At 40.9% G+C, this 19,980-nt stretch overlaps 1 protein-coding gene across 2 annotated transcripts; it reads left to right on the top strand.

Annotated features, from left to right (window-relative positions):
- Positions 1-4,406: 4,406 nt before the first annotated feature.
- ormdl3 (ORMDL sphingolipid biosynthesis regulator 3) lies at positions 4,407-19,247 on the top strand. 2 transcript variants are annotated; one of them, XM_033611967.2, is made up of 4 exons: positions 4,407-4,712; positions 7,694-7,903; positions 10,554-10,705; positions 15,367-19,247. In XM_033611967.2, the coding sequence occupies exons 2-4, from the start codon at positions 7,730-7,732 to the stop codon at positions 15,500-15,502; spliced, it is 462 nt and encodes a 153-aa protein (XP_033467858.1). In that variant the 5' UTR covers positions 4,407-4,712; positions 7,694-7,729; the 3' UTR covers positions 15,503-19,247. The 2 variants fall into 2 exon arrangements, with proteins under 2 accessions (XP_033467858.1, XP_033467859.1); XM_033611968.2 differs by having other exon boundaries at positions 7,651-7,903.
- The last annotated feature ends 733 nt before the right edge of the window (positions 19,248-19,980 follow it).

Here is a 19,980-nt window from a genome sequence, read left to right as displayed (position 1 = left end):
TATCTGCAAAAAATAAACCTATTAATAAAAACATATCTTTGCTGGTCCATAGTTCTTTTTGTTATATATATCAGAGGCAGTCAGGAAGATTGAGAAGGCAAGAGCGAGGTAGACAAGGATGAATCAGGCCTATCTGATTGTAAAACATTCATTGACAGGAAGAATATATCACAAATAAGGGAGACACCCCAGTAGTTATAGCATCAGATGAGAGAGAGACCACCTTGCGCCCCATAATTTCAATATCAGATGAGCTGCTGCTGCCTTGCTGGTTTGAAACAGTTGCTTTGTGATTACGTTTCTGCCCACATAGTTGTTGGTAAGTGGATTGAAAACGATATTGCATTTACGCTTGAGTTAAATGTGGTCGCAATGCGTCCCTGACCTCCTCTGGAGGTGTGTTAACTGATTGGACCACAGTCCGTCCTCAGTTGTTTTGGGTGCATTTATTCCTTTACTGTCATGTGGTAAGGCACCATCCAATCGCAACCAAATCACCCAAAGCACATTTTAATGCCAGGTGTAAAGGGGGTCAAAGTGGTTACGGCACAAGACAATGAAAAAGTGATATGAACTTAACAACAATCCTAAAGCTGCTTTTACACCACTGTGCATTATCTGCTCTGACAATTGTTCCCCCAAAAGCGTAGTAGTTTTTATAAGCAGTTCCTCCTGCTTTGGTCCAACGCCGTGATGATAGGCGGATGCTATGTCATATTTGGTCATGTTTAGACAATTATCGAAAGTTTAATGGAAATGTTATCAAAGCCTGGTTTTATTTCTGGTTGTCCTTATAACATGCTAGCACCATAACTCCTGGTATTCAGCCACCAACATTATCAGCTCCTCCATCTTGTCCTCTTTCTGCTATTGTGATGCCTGCTGTTCGATTAGCCGAAGCCAGCTGGCAACTGCCAGAAGTTCAACACAGTGAACTCAGCATGGCTGAGCAAAATGTGTGTGCGTGCACGTGGGTGGCAAATACTTCATACACTGACTGCTGTGTTAAAAACCGCCTTCCCTCATTTACTGAAGGTGGCAAGTTACTGCTTGGTGGTCTGAAAGCAACTTTATGTATAAAAATGTTTTTGGAATAGTTCAATGAAATTTCGTCAGTAAACTGAAACAAAAATGCAGACTGAGCTTAAAGGTCATGGGCTCAAATCTTGTCCATGTCCTTCTAAACACATGCATGTCTGGTGCAGTATTATGGTTGTAAGATTGTAGCATATATTACATGCAGGTTTATGACTTGTCAGATATGCCTTAGAATAAAACATTTTTCTCTAATGGCACATAAAGAATTCACGCTACGTTCACAGCTAACGACAGCCTCTGGTGCCAGAACAAAGTACAACATGAAATGCATCTAATCATTAAAAGCCTTTATTACTGGCATGAGTCCTGTTAACAGAATCGCATTACGTCTGAAAGGCTTAGCCAGATGACCTGTGGGCATTAGTCAAAGTGTAGAGAAATGTAGTCTGCAGAGGAACATATCTAAACATCTATTAAAAACGTGGTTGGGAGGAAATGAATACGACGCAGGACTTTGAAGCTTTGATTTTATCACCATTAGTGGAAGCCAAAGTTTTCTTACGGCAAAGATCAGATACCCACTCTTACTCGGGACAGCGTAAATCATTTTCTCAGACGGGTGCTGTACAACAAAATGTACAAGCGACATCCTGTGGACCGAGGAACTGATATAGATGGGTAGTTTAAAAACAGTTGTCATATATTTGCTGCTTAAACTTTGATTTAAAAAAGTCTTTTGTTGTCAGGGGTGATGTAATATACAAAGTAATCTAATTTTATTTCATTAGTTGGATTATGTGTATACAGTATTTATGCTACTTAAAGGACTGACTGTCTCCCTTTAAATCTACTGTATGTTGTGTCTCTCAATGTCAATGACTATATCCATATGACGACTTATTGATGTGACATTCGTAGGCGTCATTGTTTGCCCCCTCCTGAGGTCTGTTTTATCAATGTCATGTATTTGGCCATTGTTCCAGCGCCAGCGATGATCTCACAGCACTGTCATCCATAGTTCGCATTTGAACAGAGCTCTAGGTTTACATAGCCAACCCAGCTATAGCACCCAAGGCCATGAGCATAAGAGAGTCCACTGTCAGCCGGCCAAACCTGTTTCATGCCACTCATCACAGGGGTACCCTTAGAAACAGTGGGTGTCACGTATCATCGCATGTAAGTAGAACACAGTTGACCCCTTTGGCCTCAGGCTACTGTGGGCCTAAATTAGTATTAGGGCTTATCTTTGGATCTAGAACATGACACTGTTGATCTTTGATTTTGGGACCAGAGTATCAGCCCCGTAAGACTTTCTTTGTTGCCTCCAGCAAGGTCTCCTCTCACCTTGGGTGCGTTAGAAGTCAGAGGCCTCCTTTTGTACTTTGGTATCAACCAGAGAGGCGTCAGAGCCCGTGGCTGTTTAACTGTATTTAAGTTATATCTGAAGAGTCTTGACACATAAACCAAACCTTATCTTTAGTGGGATTGGGATGACTATATCTGTCTGTCATTCTAACAGTTGGCAGGCTGGTCGAGCTTCAATGTTTACCCAGATTGAAATATTTCAACACTTATTTGATGGATTGCAATGACATTTTGTACAGACATTCATTTCTCCCTCAGGATGAAATGACTTTTCCTCTAGTGCCACCATCACTTCAAAATTTTGATTTAACCAGTACTTTGGTTTTATTAGAAAATATTAGCATGCTAGTAGACTAAACTACGCTGATGAATGCCGGGAGCTACTTTGAAAGCAATCCTTTGCAAGCTGCTAATTAATTTACACTCAAATAAGTTGATCTATTGCAAAGCTACCCTGGGAAGAAATTTAGTTTGGTTAACTAGAGCTACGTAGAAGAAGTAGTTGAAACGAATTTGCAAAATGTGAAACTAAGTTATAACAAAAATATAACATAAAAAGTCACACGTCAGCAAGAAATTCCATTCAATAGAGGTTATTACAAAAAGTAAATATATATACTTTTTAAATAACCCACTGTACACGGGAATGTGCAAGGATTTACACTAATCGGACACCTGCCTTCCAGTAACGAGAAGCCCAGTGGGGGTGTTGCACCAAGCAGGATTACTCAGTAAGCCAGGTAAATTTTAATTAGTATGCAACAATTTGAAACAGAACATTTGTTAATAAACAGCAGTAACTAATACTTATGACCAACTGTGGTTTAAGGGGTTCAATTACAGTAGAGAAGCAGTGGTAAAATGAAAAAAAAAATCCTTTCTTTTTAAGGGCCCAAATTGTTTGTAGTTTCAGTGATTGTCAGCAAAAAATTGCAAAATATCTAATTTAACTTCCTGAATCACTATAAAAATATGAATGTAGTTAAACTACCAGCGGGCCCCTGCAAATTGTGGTAATACTGCTAGTTTAATAACATGACATAGGGGCGGCAGTAGCTCAGTCCATAGGGACTTGGGTTGGGAACTGGAGGGTCATCTGTTCAAGTCCCCGTACGGACCAAAATATGGAGCGTGGACTGGTGGCTGGAGAGGTGCCAGCTCACCTCCTGGACACTGCCGAGTCGCCCTTGAGCAAGGCACCGAATCCCCCCACCGCTTGGAGCACCTGTCATGGGCAGCCCCACTCTGACATCTCTCCACTTAGTTCATGTATAGGTCCTGTTTGTGCATGTGTGTGTGTTCGGACCTGTGTGTAATTGACAACAGAGTGAAAAAATTGAATTTCCCCTCGGGGATTAATAAAGTATATATAAAAAAAATAAATAAATAAATAAAAAATGAAGTTCACTACTCAGCACTGTCAGTATGATAGCATTATCATTGTGTGTCATGGTGATTTTATTTTATTTTTTTTCATAAAGTTGCTATCATGACTGTAAACTCTTCGTCTTGCTCTTTTTATACTTAATTGCAAAAATACACAGTTACATTTCTTATACTTAATTATTTTTTGCATTCTTACAGTATTGTAGCCTAAAAAATTGCTGTAAAAGAAAAGAAAAAGATATAGTACATGAAAAATTTTAGATTATTCAATTATTATTAATAAAATTATTATTAAAATAAAAAATAGCTTATTAAGTGGCCATAAATTAGTAATAAGATTATCATTAAAATATGTATAGTAAAAAAAAATCACATCCAAAAATGAAAATAAAAACGAAATGATTCATTTTTCTTTCGTTTAAAAAAAGAATATCCCATCCTAGTGTCAATCATGCTCGTTTCGTCTGATCCCGCCTCCGCTGTGACGTACCGGGGGCGTGTCCCAACGTCTTTTAAAAACGCATTGAGCGCTGATTGGGCAACCGTAGGCACGTGACAGACGGCAGCCAATCACAGCCAGATACGAAGAGTAAAAAAACTGCGCCGTAATACGGGGCCGTGAAGGCGAATAGCGGTGACGTTAGATCATGAACTGTGCTGTGTTGTCACCAGCTGTTGTCTGCAAGACGGTGGAAAAGTGGATGTACCTCGACTGATCGTGAGCCGACACGAGTCACACCGCAGCGCTCAGCAGCACGTTCACAGCCGGAACATGGTGCCGGGTGACTGATGGGAACACTGGAGCCTCGCCAGTCTCCCACTGAGAGTCCCAGTTACATAACTGAAGGCATCGATAAAGACACTAAACTGTGATAACGGACTAGTGCCAACACAGGTCGGAGTTGAAGCCATTTTTCTCTGCTGTGAGTGTAATGATTTATTTACTCAGTTATAAGTGACATGTGTAAGTGTATGTTTTAACTCCTGTAGTGCTGGTGGTCCACTTGTAGATCTGTGAAGACACGGTATGGGTTATTATACAGCCAGTTATGTTTTAGGGCAACTTACAAGACAGCATGCTGGAATGACCAAGCCTTGCTCCACTGTTTACTCTGGTCAATCAGTGACTGTTGACCAGACAGATTATCCCCACCTCAGCAGATTTTTTATCTTTTAAATTAGCTAACTGGTGTCTTAATTTAGCCTCAGTAGGTTAGTTCCATTCATACCATGGCTAAAGAAAATCCAGGCTCCTGATTAGCCAGCAGGTGCCAGTTTAATTCATCATCAATGGGGCTTTATTGCTTTATTTAGGTGATGTGGATTTAAATTAACAGCATGTAGGCTGTGACATGCAGGACTGGACCACATGGTTTTAAAGCAGTGTCACTAATAATGACAAGTAGTATTGCTAATGGGTTATATTTCTCTATTTAAGAGAGACAATCACTGTCTATTGTTAGCTAGATAGCTGCATTCAATCAGCAGTCACTGCTCAGGCAAGTCAGTATTTATATATCATGATGTGTGAAATAATTTACTGTAATAGTATCAATATTCCTCATATGTAAGTGGAAAAAAATTTCCACAAAAAAATCAGAAAAAAGTTTTTCTGAAATTTCAGTCAGTTTTATTTTATTTATTTTTATTTAGAATTTTAACTAAAAAACTTGATAATAATTATAATGATAATAATCAATCACAATCAGTGCTTTTGTATTGAAAGGTTATTAATATATTGTTTTAGTCCAGGAAGTGAAGGATTATATTGAATTATCAGCCAGCCCTACATAGAAGTGATTATTTTAATTGTACGACAACACACACACAAATACTGGCTCACTTCTAACTCGATTTAACCCAATTATAGCATCCAGGGGCCGGTTGCACCAACTGGTCTTAAGCCTGGTCTTAAGCTAAGTCGGTCGTCACTTGGCGTTCTAAGTCCGACCTTATAGTTACGCCCGTTGCACCAACAGGGCGTAAGCCTTCTTCTCACTAAGACCGGGCGTAAATCTTACGCCTAGTCAAGAGCAGGCGTAAGGTTATTATCAAGCTCCTCTCATGCTCTCGTCTGTATACGAGCTGGCATTTAGACGGGAGAGGGTAATTAGGGACAGAAGCAATTGGACATAGCCTATATAATGACGAGGAGCTGATTGAGAGGTTTCACTTCGGTAGGAGCGATCAGTTTGAACTTATTGAAGAGCTGTCACCGGATTTACAGTTTGTGTTGGGCTGCAACAAGCACTACCACCGGCCTTCCCACCAGGCAGGGGAATCCTCCCCAAATACGTCAACAATGATGTCGCTGTAAATTGAGGTTTTCGGGGAGGACCCCCACCAGTTGGATGATTTTTTATTTTTTTTTTTTGGAGGAGATGTATTTTTTGCCTTGCTGAGAAGATCTTTCCACTTCTTCCTCGTGTCAGCCTCTGTATGAAGGCAGCCAGAGTCTGAACACGTATTGATGTGCCCTGTTATCTCTGCCCATACTGACTGTTTTTTCTTAATTGTGATACGTCTCTCTGCTGGCTGTACAGCTTGATTAATTTTCTAATTTCAGTGTTGGTAAAGTTTTTCGTTGATCCTTAATGTTTTCTTCAAATCTTAAACTGTAAATAAACTGTCAACACAGATGAGAGGGGCCGTCAACTGTCAATTGTCATCTGTCAAGCACACGGGGTGATTCAGCGGCACGTCATTTAACGTCACCGCGCTCCTCTAGGCAGGCCCGTGGGGCATTCCGGGGGCATTCACATGGACGTGCACAGCTAAAACCAGCGTAGCTAAGACCAGGCGTAAGCCCTGTTGGTGCAACCAGCGTAAGTCCACTCCTTAAGACTGGTCTTAACAAAGACCGTCTTAGGAGTTACGACCAGGCTTAGTAAAGACCAGTTGGTGCAACCGGCCCCAGTACTGGGTCAGTCTAGCACCGACCCAGTGTTGGATTAAGTTTACCCAGCACCCATTTTTAAAACAATCCAGTGACCTGTGTACAGGTCACCAAAGCCAGCTATATTACCTAATATCTGGGTCATTATTCTTCTGCATCAGAAAACAACCTAGAGAAAGCTCCAAAGCCCATAACCCTGAAACTGGGTGAGTGACTTGACCCAGTATTTTTAGGGTGTAGTTAGGAGCAACCAAGTCATATGATTAAAGTATGAGAGTATACACAGTTTGGGCACATTTCAATCCCACTGCCATCAGTCTTAGAGATCCCTCTAGACTAGAGGGACCCTCTAGATCAGTAGTAGGCTACGTTACATTGTTTGAAGGGATGTACTTGAGGGCGTCCCTGGTATATTCTATTCTATAAAGTTATCGCCATTTAAAAACACCTTTGTAGTAGATCCAGGCACCAGGTGTTCGCTATTTAGAAATAACAAATGACCTCCAATATTTTACCAAAACACTGGAGGCCAATGCAATAAGTGATGCCAAATTCAAATGTAGGTTATGTGTGTTAAAGAGAGAAAATAGTTGATAGATGTATTGAAGATAATAGTAACATTCTCAAACAATGAGATAAGATGGTTTAAAAATCTGTGTTTTGTCTCAGCTAAAGCTAGGACTCCTTTTTTCTGCATTCTGCAACTTCCCTTAGTTACACCACGTCCCAAACTACAGGTTTAGCTGATTTGACAAAGAGTGGCCAAGCTGCCAATCAAATCAGTGAATCATAGCTATGATCAAAAAATAAGGGAAGTCCTGAAATGATATTCATTATTCTATAAATATAAACAAGAACTGCTATTTCTGCTCTTACAGTCTGCTCTAGATGATGTCTTGCCAGATAACCTCTTGCAGCTGCAGTCTGCAAATTAAAAGGCAAACACTCTCTCTAATTTCGTACAGTATACAGCTGGGTTCAAACTCAGACCGTTTGTACATCCTACAGTAGGTAGGAGTGCTCTGAAGTGGCCCCACCGCCATCATGAACGTGGGCACGGCGCACAGCGAGGTTAACCCCAACACCCGAGTGATGAACAGCCGAGGAATGTGGCTGTCTTACATCCTGGGAATCGGCCTCCTGCACGTCATCCTGCTCAGCATTCCCTTCGCCAGCGTGCCCGTGGTCTGGACCCTCACCAACCTCATTCACAATCTGGTGAGTGGAGCGGAGGCACCAGCGCTGCCACGGTTTCTTTTTTGTTGAATGAATCAGGTCAGTGAAGGACACGTACAGTGCAGCCTGGTGGAAGGCTTTGGGATGTGGTGATTCAAAGTAATGAGTCAGAGGGTAACAAATCTCTGCACTAAGGTATTGTGAGGCGAAAGAAAAGCTCTTCTTGCTGTTTCACTGCTCTTAGTCATGTTCTTTGTTAATGAATGGGCGACTATAATGTTTCAACCAGCATTTAATTTAAAGAGCTGAGGTATCTCTCAGTCTCAAACACTCATACCCATCTGTCTGGCCCTTATATTCCAGTGGTAGAATGTAACTAAGTACATTTAAGTACACATTCAAGGTACTTAATGTGAGTATTTCAGTTTCATGCTGCTTCATACTTTTACTTCAATACATCTCAGGGGTGAATATGCTTTTCCCTGCACTACATTTATCTGACAGCTTAAGTTACTCTTCAGATTACAGATTTCATCCCCTTCCTGTCCTCCTGACCATGCATCTCCAAATTTGGTGATCTTGAATCAGATGTTCTGTGATAAACTGAAAGATGAGGTGTTCCTTTATGTGTTTAAAAAACTTCTTGAGCTAAATAAACTCTTTAAAAACCCTCTTGGATGAACTGGAAAATTCATCATCACGAGGCTGAGAACAGAGCTGTTTTTCTGACCCCATGAAAAGTTGACTTTATAGAGATTTGTGGTTCTCAGAGGACAGCCACGCGACAAACATATGATGATCGTATAGAATATGATGCTCTGCTGTTGATTAAACTACCTAACAGTATAAAGGAGTTGAAATGAGCACAACCTTGAATATCTATATCAGTAAAATGCAACATACACATTAATGCAGCAGTAATATTATTCCTGAAACATAGTATACAACACTAAAACAGACAGGGGATGTTTTCCTGCACAATGAGTACTTTCACTTGTTGTACTTTAAAGGTCCAGTGTGTAGGGTTTAGGGGGATACACTGGCAGAAATGTAATATAATAAGTATGTTTTCTTTAGTTAGTAATCACCTGATAATATCTACATAAGGAGCAGGTCCTTGTCCTCAGAGTTCGCCAAGTTGCACCTCAGTGTTTCTACAGTAGCCCAGAACGGACAAACCAAACACTAGCCCCTTTTACACTGCCAGATTTTCTGCAAATGTTGGGCTGTTATGCCGGCAAGCTGCGAGCGTTTAGACACACAGAGCCAGATTGGCGAGTTGATCCGAGGTGCCCAATTTTCTGCCTCGTAGGGTAGACATATTGGTGGAACCCTTTTAGTTTAAACAGACCGAGGCGGCCTTCCGCAACGGGAGGAGCTGTTGATGACGCCTCACGTGCGACCGACTGGTGGTGGACAAACAGGAAACAGCTGATAGCAGGAATTAGCGAGCAGCTAGTAGCAAGAGGGAAACACATACCTGACAGACACTGTAAAGATGAGCAACTGGGGAGACAAGGAATTGCGCGCCTTCCTTGCACTCGCAAACAAAGAGGCCATTAACCGTCAGATGACGAGAGCGGTGAAGGACGGGCCAACTTACGAGAGAATCGCTGAAGGATTGACCAGCCGCGGCTTCCCTCCCATGTCATTGGTTACGTCGCACACTGAGCTACACGTTTTGTTACTTGCTCACGCCCCCCATTGCCCCGAAAAAGGCGCATTCTCTATAAACAAAATTAGGTAGACGGTATTTTGCCGCACTCCCCAATTTTGTTTTGATACTGCCAATGCTGAAAAAAGACTGATTGGGCTTTCCTGCAAATTTGCACAATTCTTATCTAAAAAGGGCTACAGGCTCTGGATACGGCCATTTGCATTTTTGCGACAGCCATTGTAGTTAGCAGCCGCTCCATGCAGAGAGTGTTGGAAAAACACTTCTTAATGTTTATTTAATCATTTTCCGTCACCGCTTATCGTGTTAGGGGTCACGGGGGGCTGGAGCCTATCCCAGCTGACATTGGGCGAGAGGCAGGGTTCACCCTGGACAGGTCACCAGACTATCACAGGGCTGACACATAGAGACAGACACCATTCACACTCACATTCACACCTACGGACAATTTAGAGTCACCAGTTAACCTGCATGTCTTTGGATTGTGGGAGGAAGCTGGAGCACCTGGAGGAAACCCACGCTGACACAGGGAGAACATGCAAACTCTGCATAGAAGGACTCCCCCCACGGGTTCGAATCCCCCCTCCCATGCCACTCAATCCTCCAAAATACTACACACTGGACCTTTACACACATTTTGCTGATAAATTATTTTAGTTAAGTAAGATTTCTAATGCAGGCCTTTTACTTGTTTTGGAGTATTTTCACAGTGTGGAATTAGTACTTATACTTAAGGAAAGGATCTGAATACTTCTTCTACCACACTCAGAACAACATTCTTCGTACAGGAGTGTATTAAATAGGTGGAGCTGTGGGTATTTCATCGTACAGGTTAAAGCACCCCTAACACTGGGAATCCTCAGGACACATCCACTTGTTGCTTGTGGACTTCGTGCTAGGTTTTGGGGTCTATAAATGAGGAATATTCAAGGCAACGTCTGTCCTCCACCAGTGTGACATTTATATGTTATTAATGTGTTATAACAGCGCTCTGACTGTGTCTCCTGTCTGTTGTAGTGCATGTATCTACTACTTCACACGGTCAAAGGGACGCCGTTTGAGACCCCAGATCAGGGCAAGGCTCGCCTCCTAACACACTGGGAGCAGATGGACTACGGTGTGCAGTTCACTGCTTCACGCAAATTCCTCACCATCACACCTATTGTCCTGTAAGTGGCCCCTCCAAAATCTAATGTCTGCCCTTCAGTTGTAACAGGTGGAGAGAACAGCTGAGTGTGAAGGATGGATCTAAACTTGAGTACACACTGAGGAAGTACAGTAGTAGAGCTGGGGCCTCATTTATAACTGTTGCTTACGCACAAAGCAGGGCCTGAGAGAGACGTACGCCACTATAAAAACAAACTTGACGGAAGAATGTGTGCACCTGTACGGAAACTCTGACCCATGTGTACGAACAGATTGTCAGTAGGTTTTCAATAATATCTTCTACTGTGCATGTATCAACAAGCACAACTTGTCATGTAGTTTTTGTGTGTAACATTGCTGCAGTGAACGTGACTTTGCTGTCAGGTGCACAGAGCACAATGGAGACACTGCAGTGGTTTCTGCACACAATAAGAGGTCATATGTGTTTCCAGCTGTGACAGCTCAGGTGTGCCTTTGCCCCCAAACGGTAGCAGACAATCTCTCACTAGAGTCCTGCATGGGGTTGGACAACCGCAAGTGACTTGCTAAAAAGGTCACAGTGTTCGGTTCGGTTCGGTGAAGCAAAGAACCTGCAGGTCATGTTGTGGATGGTGGATGATAAATATATGAAAATAATACTAATTTAATTTAACGTTTTCATCATCTGAGCGCTGATGATGTGTGTCCTGCATTCCTTAAAGGTATTTTAACTGTAGAGGTGTGAGCTCATTGTTATGAGAATGAGCAAAAATTATTTAAAAATATTTATTTACTTTGTATTTCCTGAATTATTTTCACTTTAAAATACATTATCTTAGTTTTACATGTATGAAATGACCCAGAATTATCATTTTGAATGTGCTGCCTAACCAGATTGTTTGAACAGCGCGTGGTTATTATAGGATTTGCATGTTGGGGTGGGGCCATCTGTCTTGTATTGGGTCGGGTCAGGTTGCAGAACTAATTGATCATATGTGCAGGTGGAGGGACGGGTGCGGTGTTGCACATTGTGGTCTTGTTTCCTGAGCGGGTCTTGAAAATCAGTCCAGTGCAGGACTCTGGCTCTGACAGCGGGATCCAATTCTTTTTTTCCTCCCCTTTTAAAACTGACCACTTTATAAAATTTCAGGTACTTCCCTGTTTGATGAACTCACTGCGTTAGCCGCAGCAGCAACATGTTGCCACTCGCTGCATTTTCTTTTGTTTGTGACCACGCTGCTGTGGCTGTCAAACAATATGCGCTTTTCTCACCTCCACCTCACCCAGTGTCAGAAAAACTCCGTCTTTTGGTTATCATGATTCACTGTAAAGAACCTTTGATCAGCAAACTCATTTCTATGAATCAACATTCAAAAGTTGCTCTGCATTGACCATTGATGGTTGCATGTTGACGTGTAGAGGGTGGGATATGAGGCTGAGCCATGGGTGCACATTTTCAGGTGGACTGTGATATATAGAGGGAACATGGCCTGCAGGTGTGTGCACGGTTTTATGAATCTGATTACTTCTTGTCACACGCCAGTCTCAGGTTTTATGCGCACTCGCACTTTTAGTTTGGATCCTAAGCACTGTTTTATAAATGAGGCTCCTGGGAGTAATGACATTTGACATTGGTAAGGTGTTGACAGAAGAAAACGGTATAGATAGAACAATCAGAATAACATGATCCCTCACTGGCTTCCCACCATCACCAATTGTGTTTGTGGGTCTCTATAAAAGTGGGTTAGTTTTCCCCCCTGGTAATCAGTGTGCTACCTCTTATTTTTTACGTTAAGCTCAGACTGAAGTGGTACAGACTGAACCTCAGCTGCTGATTTTCCTCTTGAGGTAAATCTGCACTAAACGTACTTTTAATTACAAAGTCTCCTCTGTTTTTGAGTGTTGATTGATTAGCGTCCCTGCTGCTCTCTATTAGTCAAGCTCACCAACTGTTAAGGGGCTTAGTATTTGCAGCAGCACCCCTCGCTGCTTTCCTGCCCTTTTCTGTCCTCATTAACCAGCAAAGTTCAGTTTACAGGAAGCACTCTGGTTCCCTGGGGTTGATCTGCCAGCTCAGCTTGAACATTGTAGTGATAGCAGTTTTTTGCAGGTGTACACTTTTTCACGCGAGTTTCAAAGGCCTCCTAGTCATTTTGTTTTGCAGCCAGTGCCAGCAGGAAGAGAATAGTGGTCAGTCTCTCGGCTCCAGATGGAAAAGCTACACATCTGCGAATGTCTCTCGAGGGCTTTCATTACATGTCCCCACTTGTTCAGCAGAGAACAGGATGTTCAATTCATCATTCTGAGCCCACAAAAATCCCTTACTGGTGTTTACTGTTAAATCTAAAAATGCTGTTTATATTAGATCAGTGTAGTTTGTTGTTGACTCTCGTGCCTCACAAGGAACATCTGTGCGTCCTCTCCCAGCGTGTAGCCAAAACACAGTCAGGGTTCATCAGGAAGTGCTTACTTTAGAGGCATTTCTAAATGTTGGGTGGTCACTCTCCCTGTCTGTTAATTGTATTTCATTTAAGTTTTTTTTTGTCCCCGATCCCAATCCGAGTCATATATTATTATTAGCAGATACCAAAGAGTCCAAATCTGATACTTTCCTAGATAATATAGCTGCACAGTGCACATACAAGTACTTATTGATTAAAATCAGTCCACTGTATTTGTATGGCCACTGAATAGCTCTGCATTGCATTATGTGCCAGTGACAGCCGTGGCCAGAGGCATTATGTTTTCTCGTTGTCCATCTGTCTGTTCAATTCTTGTTAACCCAATACCTCAAGAACGCCTTGACACTAATTATGATAAAATTTAACACAAATGTCTAAGAGGATAAAATGACGAAGTGGTGACATTTTATATCCCAAAGGTCAAAGGTCAGCTTCACTGTGACATCATAATGCTCCACAGAAACTCTCTCTGGCCATTATTCTACGTCATAACTCAGACATAGAAGACGAGACATTTGGTCAGATACTGAATTGGTGACCCTAATCTTGGGTGTCCACCTTCAAACTGTGCCGATTGTATAGATATTCTCCGCTGCCGAACGGAAGATGGTTGTGAAGCATCCATTTTTTAGATTTGTACCTTTTTTTTTTGCTGCAACATCCATATTTGAAGCATTGTCAATTGTCATTGCTACACATGAGTCTGTACAGACATGGATGTAAACTGTAAGTGCAACTTGACTGGTCGGTGGAGGCATACAACTGCAAGGTGGTAATTCTAGTTTTTTGTTAACAAAATAATGAAATATAAAGTAAAAAATCTTTTAAATAGAGATGTACTGATACCACTTTTTCCTTCCTGATACCAATACCGAACCCCTGAACCTTAGGTATCTGCCGATACTGAGTACCAATCCGATACCAGCGCATAAAATAAAAATGGATGGGATATGAATTGTTGTATGTCTCAACTCCTAAAACTCTATGTAAAATATTAAGAAATTAATACATAATAGTAGAATGAATGCCATAAAACTTTTTTAAATTATTATTATCCAGTGTTGACACAGACCAAGACACAGGTTAAAGTGCAGCCACACAATTTGGTAAAAAAGACATTTTAAAGGCTACAGTCGAATGCTTTTTAAACTCCGCTCTGTTTCCATTTCGTTTGCCTATAGCGTGTGTATGCGTAATGACGTGAGGCATTGCGTGGTATCGGATTGGTCATGGGCTGTACTCGATACCTGATACCCGATACCGCATTTTAGGTAGTATCGGAGGCATTTCCGATACTGGTATCGGTATCGGTACAACTCTACTTTTAAATATTTTTGGCATTGTCACTGTCTTGAGGGACTTGCCCTTTAAGAGACTATTCTCCAGTATTTGTTGCGTCGGTGTAACAATGAACAGTGTTTCATTGTGTGTTTACTTTGTCGTCTGTGCATCTCTTACGTGGATTACATTAATAAATTACTCCTATTATATGTTTGCTTGCAGGGATTTTGTTACACTTGCAGTGGCATGGTGAGTGTGGTTGTTAGCGGTGCAACACCGTGCACCGTAGATGACAGCAAAATGCAAGAGACTCACACTAAGCTGAAATGAAACAAGTGTTGATAACTTTGATAACAAACTAAGAGTCTCATGCTGTGTTTTGCTGGCGTTTATGGTGTTTGTGGAGTCGGGGACGACGGCTGTACTTGTTGTGTTGCAGTGCGTGAAAGCTTCACACATAAAAACACCTTCGTGATAGCTGATGTAAAACAAAGGATTGGACTGGGCTCTGTACAGCTCAGTATATCAAATTCCAGTCAGTTAAAAAACTGCCTTGATCTTTGACATTGGGTCATCTTTAATAATGAACATTTGCATTTCCATTGCATTGCAGCATGATGTGTGCATATTTCAGTTCAGTGTTGCAATCCTGTTGTTCGGCATGTTGAAACAGTCTCACAGATGAAAGTGTTGGCTGTGTGTTTGTGAGTTAGGAAACATCTTGCTGTGATTACCAGAGGGAAAATAAGTGAAAGGTTATTGCAGATTTAAAGTGATGTTTTGACAGCTTTGATTTTAATCTTTTAATTTTTCTTTCCTAAAGACCTCGTTGTGTTCCTCAGGCTTGTTAACAGAACGACTTCAGAGAAATGCAGGCGTGAATATTTATCCAGAGTTAATTTGCTACTCGTTTCCACCCTTGTAATCATTACTCTCTCTTCTCTTATTCATCTCTGATCCAGGTATATACTAACCAGCTTCTACACCAAATACGATCGGGCCCATTTTGTGGTCAACACTGTTTCCTTGCTCACTGTACTCATCCCCAAGCTGCCACAGCTGCACGGCGTGAGGATCTTTGGGATTAATAAGTACTGACAAGGCGGAAGAGGACACCTCCTTCCTGAAGTCCCCGCGGACTGCTGAGAGCACACAGAGTATCAGGCCTCTGATTTGGCTGCAGATCCAACGAGGATCCGTGGCTCCCTGGCTCCTGACTCTGCTGAGCGGCACTCTAAATGAAGCCTCCTGGGGAAACTGCCATGGTACCAAACCCCAGGAAAGTGACACAATACACTTTAAAAAGAGCACAAAGGGAACATGTGTGTTGTGACTGTTAGTGGCCGAGACTCTTTAGATTAAAAAGGGAGTATTATGATTATGTTCATTTCTGTAGAAATGACAGTTTTCTGACGTGACAGGTGTCAGGAGGAGAGGACAATGTAGTTGCACAATATTATGTGCCATTTTACACTCTGGCACACTGAGGCTGTAATCAAAAGTTATTTTGTATGTAATGATACACTGCTGTATTTATTCAGCTGCACTTCAGCGAGATGCTTCCTCTGTCTTGAGGTTTCTGGGCTTTGAGGAGAGTAACAATACTTTAATGAAACAGTGAGGGACCTGTGAACTGCTGCAGAGGCGAGACACGAGAAACCACAAGGTTTTATATTTAGCCTTCGCTGTTCCGCTCAGGGCCAAGATTGGGAAGTTAAGCAACTCTTATTTTTATCTGACCATTTCCATATTTGGACTCCTCTTGTCCTGGTTTGTGTCACAGCAAAGCCTCCTGTCTGCAGAGTTGTCAAGAGCAAGAACACTCTACTGACTTAATATAACCAAAAGTCCTGAAATAGGAGTTAAGAGATAAGTATTATGTCCATACTTTATCCATAGTTACATTATAGGGACTCATGCTTGTCACTAAAAGTAGGCTACTTAAGACCTGTCACATTAGAATGAGCTTCTTATGTCTGCATCTCAGTTTGGAACCTGCAGGCAAATCACATACTTGAGTTACCAGTTTATTAGGTACGCCTGTGCAGTCTAATGCAGTCTAATGTAGCCTTGCAGCAAATTTCTGAGGTGTTTCTAATATTTTGTTCACCCCCATTTACAAACATGAAACTGATAATTTCATTAATGAAAACTGACTCAACGTGTTTTGTCATGACTAAGACGAGACGATGACGAGACGGTACCAACATCATTAAACACTAACTATGACAGTATCAACATGCAGTATTCTTGATGAAGAAAAACGGGACTAAAATGTAGTTTAAAATCTAAAAACTTTGCTAAAACTTCATAATTTTTGTCGACAAAATGAGGGGATGAAATATTACAGATATTTTTATTTATTTATTTATTTATTTATTCAATGTAGCACTTGAGTTTCCTGTGCTGCATTCGATAGGTCACGACTACATCTGCAGCACACAGTGAGCACTGTCAGGAGGACTCATAGTAAATCAGTACCATCAGACCACTGGACACTCTGTGCAAAGCTGAATTCTTACACCTCCTCCTATCATTCAGAGGGCCAGCAAACTCTGGCGGATGGAGCACTGAAAAGTGTTCACATCTGTTGTATTATTGTATGGAATTACTCAAGGCTCAGTAATCTTACATTTACTGTTTTAATTGTAAAAGCCTAACCAGGGACAAGGGTTGCAAGCGTTTTTTCTGAACAAGCGAAGCAGGTTAGGACATCTTCACTGGGAAACACTGAAACAGTCTGAACTTCGCTCACTTGTTGGCGTCGCGTCCAGTTTGGAAGAGGTGTAAATCATTCAACCTGTGTTTTTCATCAGATAATAAGATAAAATCATGTGTGAAGTAACTTTGACTAACATGACAGAATTACTAGTTGTGACTGGACGAGACTGACTTAAAATGTTAATAGTTTTCTTTGAGTAAAACTACACTAAAATAGTTATGGTTTTCTTTGACTAAGACAGGAGTGAAATGCCTAGACTTTTAGTTAACTAAAACTGTACAGAGTGCTGCAGGAATGAGTCTGAAAACCCAGAAACGAGTTATCATTTTAGCACCTCTGGTTCCCTCGTCTTGAAGTCAATGGGTGTTTGGTTAAATACCTGAGTTAAGGTCTGTGGTTAACCCAAACTCTAGAGACTTTTACGTTTTGTTCTACAACATAAAACTATGCAAATGAATACCTCGCTCCTGAATTTTTAAGCTTTAACGTGACTTTTAAAAAAGCATTTGTTAATAAGTGGCTCAATGAGACTTTAGAACATCATCAAGACAAACACGGCTTTACATCCATGCTATGGTGGCGACGTTCAGTCATGCATCCGTGGTGTAGTTCCTTTGTAGCATAACGTTAGCATTTTACTTCTGGCGGTTGCATTTACTCCTAAAGAATCATAAAAGTTGTTCATCTGTGGAGATAATTTTACTAATCAAAATGTAACATATGATAAAAGTTTGTTTGCCACAGAGCTTATTTCCTGCAATAATCAGAAATCCAATAAAAAAGTCTCATTGGATTTTTGTCAAGGGAACCAGGGCGATGCTAACTTCAAGGTTCGCCTACAAAAAAACACCATCCCTGCAGCACCCTATGGAAAAAATATCTCAGTAAATGAACACTAATACGAAAGGGGCAGAATAGTAGAAACACCTCAAAATGATATCCGATTAAAATCCACGTTGTTTAAGAACATCAAGTTCTTCCTCGCCAGCCTGTCAGAATCTTCTTTAGGACTCCAGGAAACTGCAGTGATACTGTATTATCTGCTGAAGGGAGCTATGTTAGAAAGCTACTCTGTATTACTTAGTAAGAATGTCTAAATGGTAATATGTCACTGTTAATGTCAAAGTTAAGGGAACATTTTTGTTTTAAGTTTTACATATTGCTAGTCTGATGCATGTACATGATCTTTTTTGCAGTGAAAGGTGGACGTGTCCATGAATCATTTCACAACGGCAGTAAACGTGAAGTAATAAGTAATGATATTAAATTACAAGGAAACCACAACGTAAGTAATGAGTAGCCAAAACTATATAGTCATTAAAGAAATGTGATAAAATTGTGTAGAATACACCATAATATTAGAATTATGTTTTAAACACTATGCTGCAATAAGAGACAAAAAGTAAAGTTTTTCTCTTTCACTAAATGTTATGATACCAATGTTTCCTGTAGCTTTTAGAGAAAGATCTGAAGATTGAATATCTTACTTGAACATAAGAAATGAAACTGTATCCCATATTTTATCGAAATATGTTTATGAATAATAACCCGAACAGTGTTGGCCACACAGCTGACTCTCAGCAGTAGTATTAGCAGTAGCCATAGTAGCATAAATATTAATATTACTGTAGTAGTGAGAAAACCAGTTCCATGTTTTAAAGTAGACAAAGAGACAGTTTTGATGAAATTGTGATTCATGCCTTTTCACATTAATTACAGCTGAGCCCAAAACAGTTCCACTTTATTTCTTTTTGGCAGGTTGATGTGTTTAATTGGCGTAGTTTGTAACCGATGCGTTGATCCAACCAAACACGGACCAAAGAATTGTGGGTTTGTAAATACCAGTTGATCTTCTGCAGCATTCATTTCTTCATCATGATGTTTCTGAGATATTGTCACCATAAAGGGCTTTACTGGTATAATATTTCATAGCACAGTGATAATGCATTTTTTTTTAACAGTTCTTTGAAAGAAGGTTGAATTGAATGTTGATTAAATGTGAATCGGTGGTTTCTGTTTGTTGATCAGTGTAGTAGTGAGCTTTATGAAGGAAATGTCAATGTGATCCTCTGTAAGAGTGCTTGACCCCAAATACAGTATTTTTCAAGTATCATCACAAAATGCTTTATTACTGCTTTTATATTGCCGTAGTGTCTGACAGTCAGACTCACATGTCGGACTTATAAAGACGTGAACCTTTTTTTTTTTTTTTTATACTCTGCTGAATAGTTGATACCACATGATCAGGGATTATCAAGGGCTTCGAAACCTGTAAGATACTCTTGCTTTTCTGTGGCTTTAATTATTAATAAGTCTGAAAGGTTGTGTGTAAGATCTGAAAGTCAGATGATTATTGTTGATCTAAACAACCAGGCTTAAAAAACAATGTTAAATGAGTTCAGTTCACAGGTTTCTGAGTATCCCATTCTCATGAACGTGATATCTCAAAAAGCCTCGAGAAAATGTATTCAAAGTTTGCACAAATGGCCCTTTGGACGCTCATCAACAGATCAGTTTTTGGTGGTCAAAGGCCAAAGTCCCTTGTATGTCTCATTTATTTGAATGCAATATCTCAAGCAGGGCCGGACTGGGACAAAAATTCAGGCCGGGAGTCATACATCCACCCAGGCCACCCAATCCACACATTACATGCTCACACACGTGCACATGCACACGGACACACATATGGGCTAAGTAATCACCAAAGCTCATTATTCCAGACTGACAGTCACACAACAACTCTATTAAACCCAACTTTAACAGCAACCCTAGTCATAGTCCTTCTCTTCCCTACCCTCACCAAATGTGCCCCTCAATAAACCAGGACTCCTATATGAATGGGTATTATACTGAG

The sequence above is a fragment of the Epinephelus lanceolatus genome, chromosome 21 (assembly GCF_041903045.1).
Source record: "Epinephelus lanceolatus isolate andai-2023 chromosome 21, ASM4190304v1, whole genome shotgun sequence".
NCBI lineage: Eukaryota > Metazoa > Chordata > Actinopteri > Perciformes > Serranidae > Epinephelus > Epinephelus lanceolatus.
Note: the sequence above shows the minus strand (reverse complement) of the source record. Positions and strands in the feature narration are given on the sequence as shown.

Coding starts and splice junctions, on each gene's coding strand:
- ormdl3 (XM_033611967.2), top strand. CDS start 7,730: ATGAACGTGGGCACGGCGCACAGCGAGGTTAACCCCAACACCCGAGTG. Junction 7,904..10,553: donor CCAACCTCATTCACAATCTG/GTGAGTGGAGCG, acceptor TGTCTGTTGTAG/TGCATGTATCTACTACTTCA. Junction 10,706..15,366: donor ACCATCACACCTATTGTCCT/GTAAGTGGCCCC, acceptor TCTCTGATCCAG/GTATATACTAACCAGCTTCT.